This window comes from Chaetodon auriga, chromosome 20 (assembly GCF_051107435.1).
Source record: "Chaetodon auriga isolate fChaAug3 chromosome 20, fChaAug3.hap1, whole genome shotgun sequence".
In the NCBI taxonomy this organism is placed as follows: domain Eukaryota; kingdom Metazoa; phylum Chordata; class Actinopteri; order Chaetodontiformes; family Chaetodontidae; genus Chaetodon; species Chaetodon auriga.
In genome coordinates, this window is record NC_135093.1 from 277,501 (window position 1) to 280,000 (window position 2,500).

The following is a 2,500-nucleotide window of genomic DNA, read 5'->3' on the forward strand; positions in this document are numbered from 1 at the left end:
CTGATTTTAAAAATCACGGTTTCAACCAATCAAAGTACAGTGTTTCAGTGGGCGTGGCTTAAATCATTTGTTCCACATTCAGCATCCGAACCAGGAAATACTGAGCTGAGAAAGGTCAAAGGTCACAGACTGAGTCCTAAATTACCTGAGGAGGGAAGTCAACCACGACTCCCAGAGAGCTTTGCTGTAAGAATCATCCAATCAGACAGCTTCGGACACTGTCGCCGGGCAGCTGAAGTTACATGTTTGTCATTGTGGAACTTCAAATATGACGCAAGTCTGATGTCACGGCGCTAGGTGGGGGTGTCTCCATGGCAACAGGCACTGAGGTTCATGGGTAAATCTGACGGCAGCAACCAGGCAACTGCTTGATCTGAACCGGAGGCTCCGCCCACCTCAACACATACTCGCTCTGATTGGTTAAAACAGGTCCACTTCCTGTCTGACCCCTGCCTCCCTTTGAAGAATCTGAGTTTCTATCTGGAGCAGAGCATCGATCGACCTGCAGGCCTTCACTCGTTCACGCTCAAACCTGACCGCCGGCGGTCCGCTCACACTCACGCGTAGCCGCACTTGTGCAGCTTCAGGTTGCGTTGGTCCGAGTATCTCTTCCCACACTTGTCGCAGATGTACTGCTTGCCGCCGGCGTGGACGTGCCTCTTGTGGGTCCTCAGGTGGCTGCCCTGGCTGAAGGTCTTGCCGCAGATGTCGCAGCTGTACGGCTTCTCTCCGGTGTGGACGCGCAGGTGCAGCTTCAGGCTGTTGGCGTTGTTGAACGTCTTGTCGCAGGAGCCGCAGGCGAACGGACGCTCTTTCGAGTGCGTGCGGCCGTGTGAGATCAGGCTGCTCTGCTGGCTGAACGTCTTGCCGCACTCCTGGCAGCTGAACGGACGCTCGCCGGTGTGGATCCTCCGGTGGATCTTCAGGTTCACAGACTGGCGGAAGCTCTTCCCGCAGAGGTCGCAGCTGAACGGCCTCACGCCGCTGTGGATCCGCTGGTGGTTCTTGAGGTTGGCGGCGTGGCGGAAGGTTTTGGGGCACTGCTCACATTTGAAGGGTTTCTGGCCAGTGTGGATGAGCTCGTGCGTTTTCAGCGTGACGGCGCGGGTGAAGCCTTTCCCACAGACGCCGCAGACAAAGATCTTCTTGCCGGTGTGGGTGTGCGCGTGGCGGTGCAGGTTCTGCAGCAGGTTGAAGCGGCGGCCGCACATGTCGCAGCCATACGGCTTCTCTCCGGTGTGGATGATGGCGTGCGTCTTGAGCTGCGTTTGCTTGGAGAAACACTTGCCGCACTGCGGACACTCGTACGGCCGCTCGCCGGTGTGCGTCCTCATGTGACTCTGCAGACTCTGCCTCTGGCGGAAAGCTCGGCCGCAGACGCTGCAGGAGAACGGCTTCTCCCCTGTGTGGATGCGGTAATGAGACTTCAGGTTGCTCTGAGATGTGAAGGACTTACTGCACGCCGTGCACATGAAGTATTTCCATGTGACGCTCTGCAGAACAAACTCCGGTGTGTTGGAAACCTTCTGCTGCTGCTGGAGGTCAGAGGTCACCGGCTGAACAGCTTCCACTTGAGCTCCTGGAGGAAAAAACACCAACTGATTAAACTAAAGTTTGTCTCTGACCACAGCCAATCACGTCAGTGTATTGATTTTCTGTATTTTGTACATTTAAAAGAAAAAACATGTTTCTGCTTTACTTTTATCCTGAAAAGCTGTTGTTAGTGAAACACTGCACTTCCTGTATATATGTCAAAATAAAAGGCTGCCAGGGAAGGAGATAGATTCTGTCACATGAATTACCAGAGGCTTTTAATTTGAAAGAGATGGAGGACGTGGTAATATTTAGTCACATAATTGTAATAAGACCAGCAGCACGGATATTGATCTGATCTGATATTGATCAGGAACTCACGCTCAGCGATTGCTCCGAGGTCGATGTTGCCGTGTTCGTCTTTAACGGTCACCGCCAACACGAACGGATTTTCATGTTCCCCTGGTTCGTCCGCTTCGGTCTGTGTTGACACAACATCAAGACGTCAGTCAGGTCAGTGAACGCATCACAGATGAACAGGTGAGGAGAGTCTTACCTGAGTGGGTCCGTGTGTGTCAGAGCTCTCGAGCCGCACTCCATACGAGTGTTCGACTTCTGCAACGGACAAATCACACGTCACGTTAGTATGACATCACTGAGCGGGAACTTTCCTGATTGGCGTGTTTGACTGGGAGGACAGGGCCCGCGTACCTACCAACACGTGCGTTGTTGAGGACATTTAGGATGCTGGTCTGCGGTCTCTTGGCGCCCCTCCTGGACTCCAGTTCCACCAGCAGTTTAGCTTCATCCACGATGTTCATGATCTTCCCCAGAGCCTCATTCCCCAGAGTCTCCATGATGGAGGCAAACAGCACCTGACAGGTCAAAGGTCAACCAGACAGACGCCAACATCAGACACACTTCCCACATCAGCTGTTAACCAGTCAGTCCTTCACGTTTTACTGTG

The 2,500-nt window shown here is 53.3% G+C and overlaps 1 protein-coding gene across 2 annotated transcripts in view; it reads right to left on the minus strand.

The window, feature by feature from the left end:
- Positions 1-2,500, minus strand: part of LOC143338971 (uncharacterized) — a 3,479-nt gene that overhangs the window by 80 nt on the left and 899 nt on the right. Inside the window, exons 2-5 of one of the 2 annotated variants that reach the window (XM_076759906.1) lie at positions 2,249-2,408; positions 2,090-2,148; positions 1,915-2,014; positions 1-1,579 (exon numbers count right to left, since the gene is read on the minus strand). The exon at positions 1-1,579 is cut by the window's left edge and continues 80 nt beyond it. In XM_076759906.1, the coding sequence (XP_076616021.1) occupies positions 558-1,579; positions 1,915-2,014; positions 2,090-2,148; positions 2,249-2,408 (1,341 nt within the window). In that variant the 3' untranslated portion in view covers positions 1-557. Of the gene's footprint in view, positions 1,580-1,914; positions 2,015-2,089; positions 2,149-2,244; positions 2,409-2,500 lie in introns of both variants that reach the window. The other variant, XM_076759907.1, reaches the window with a different exon arrangement.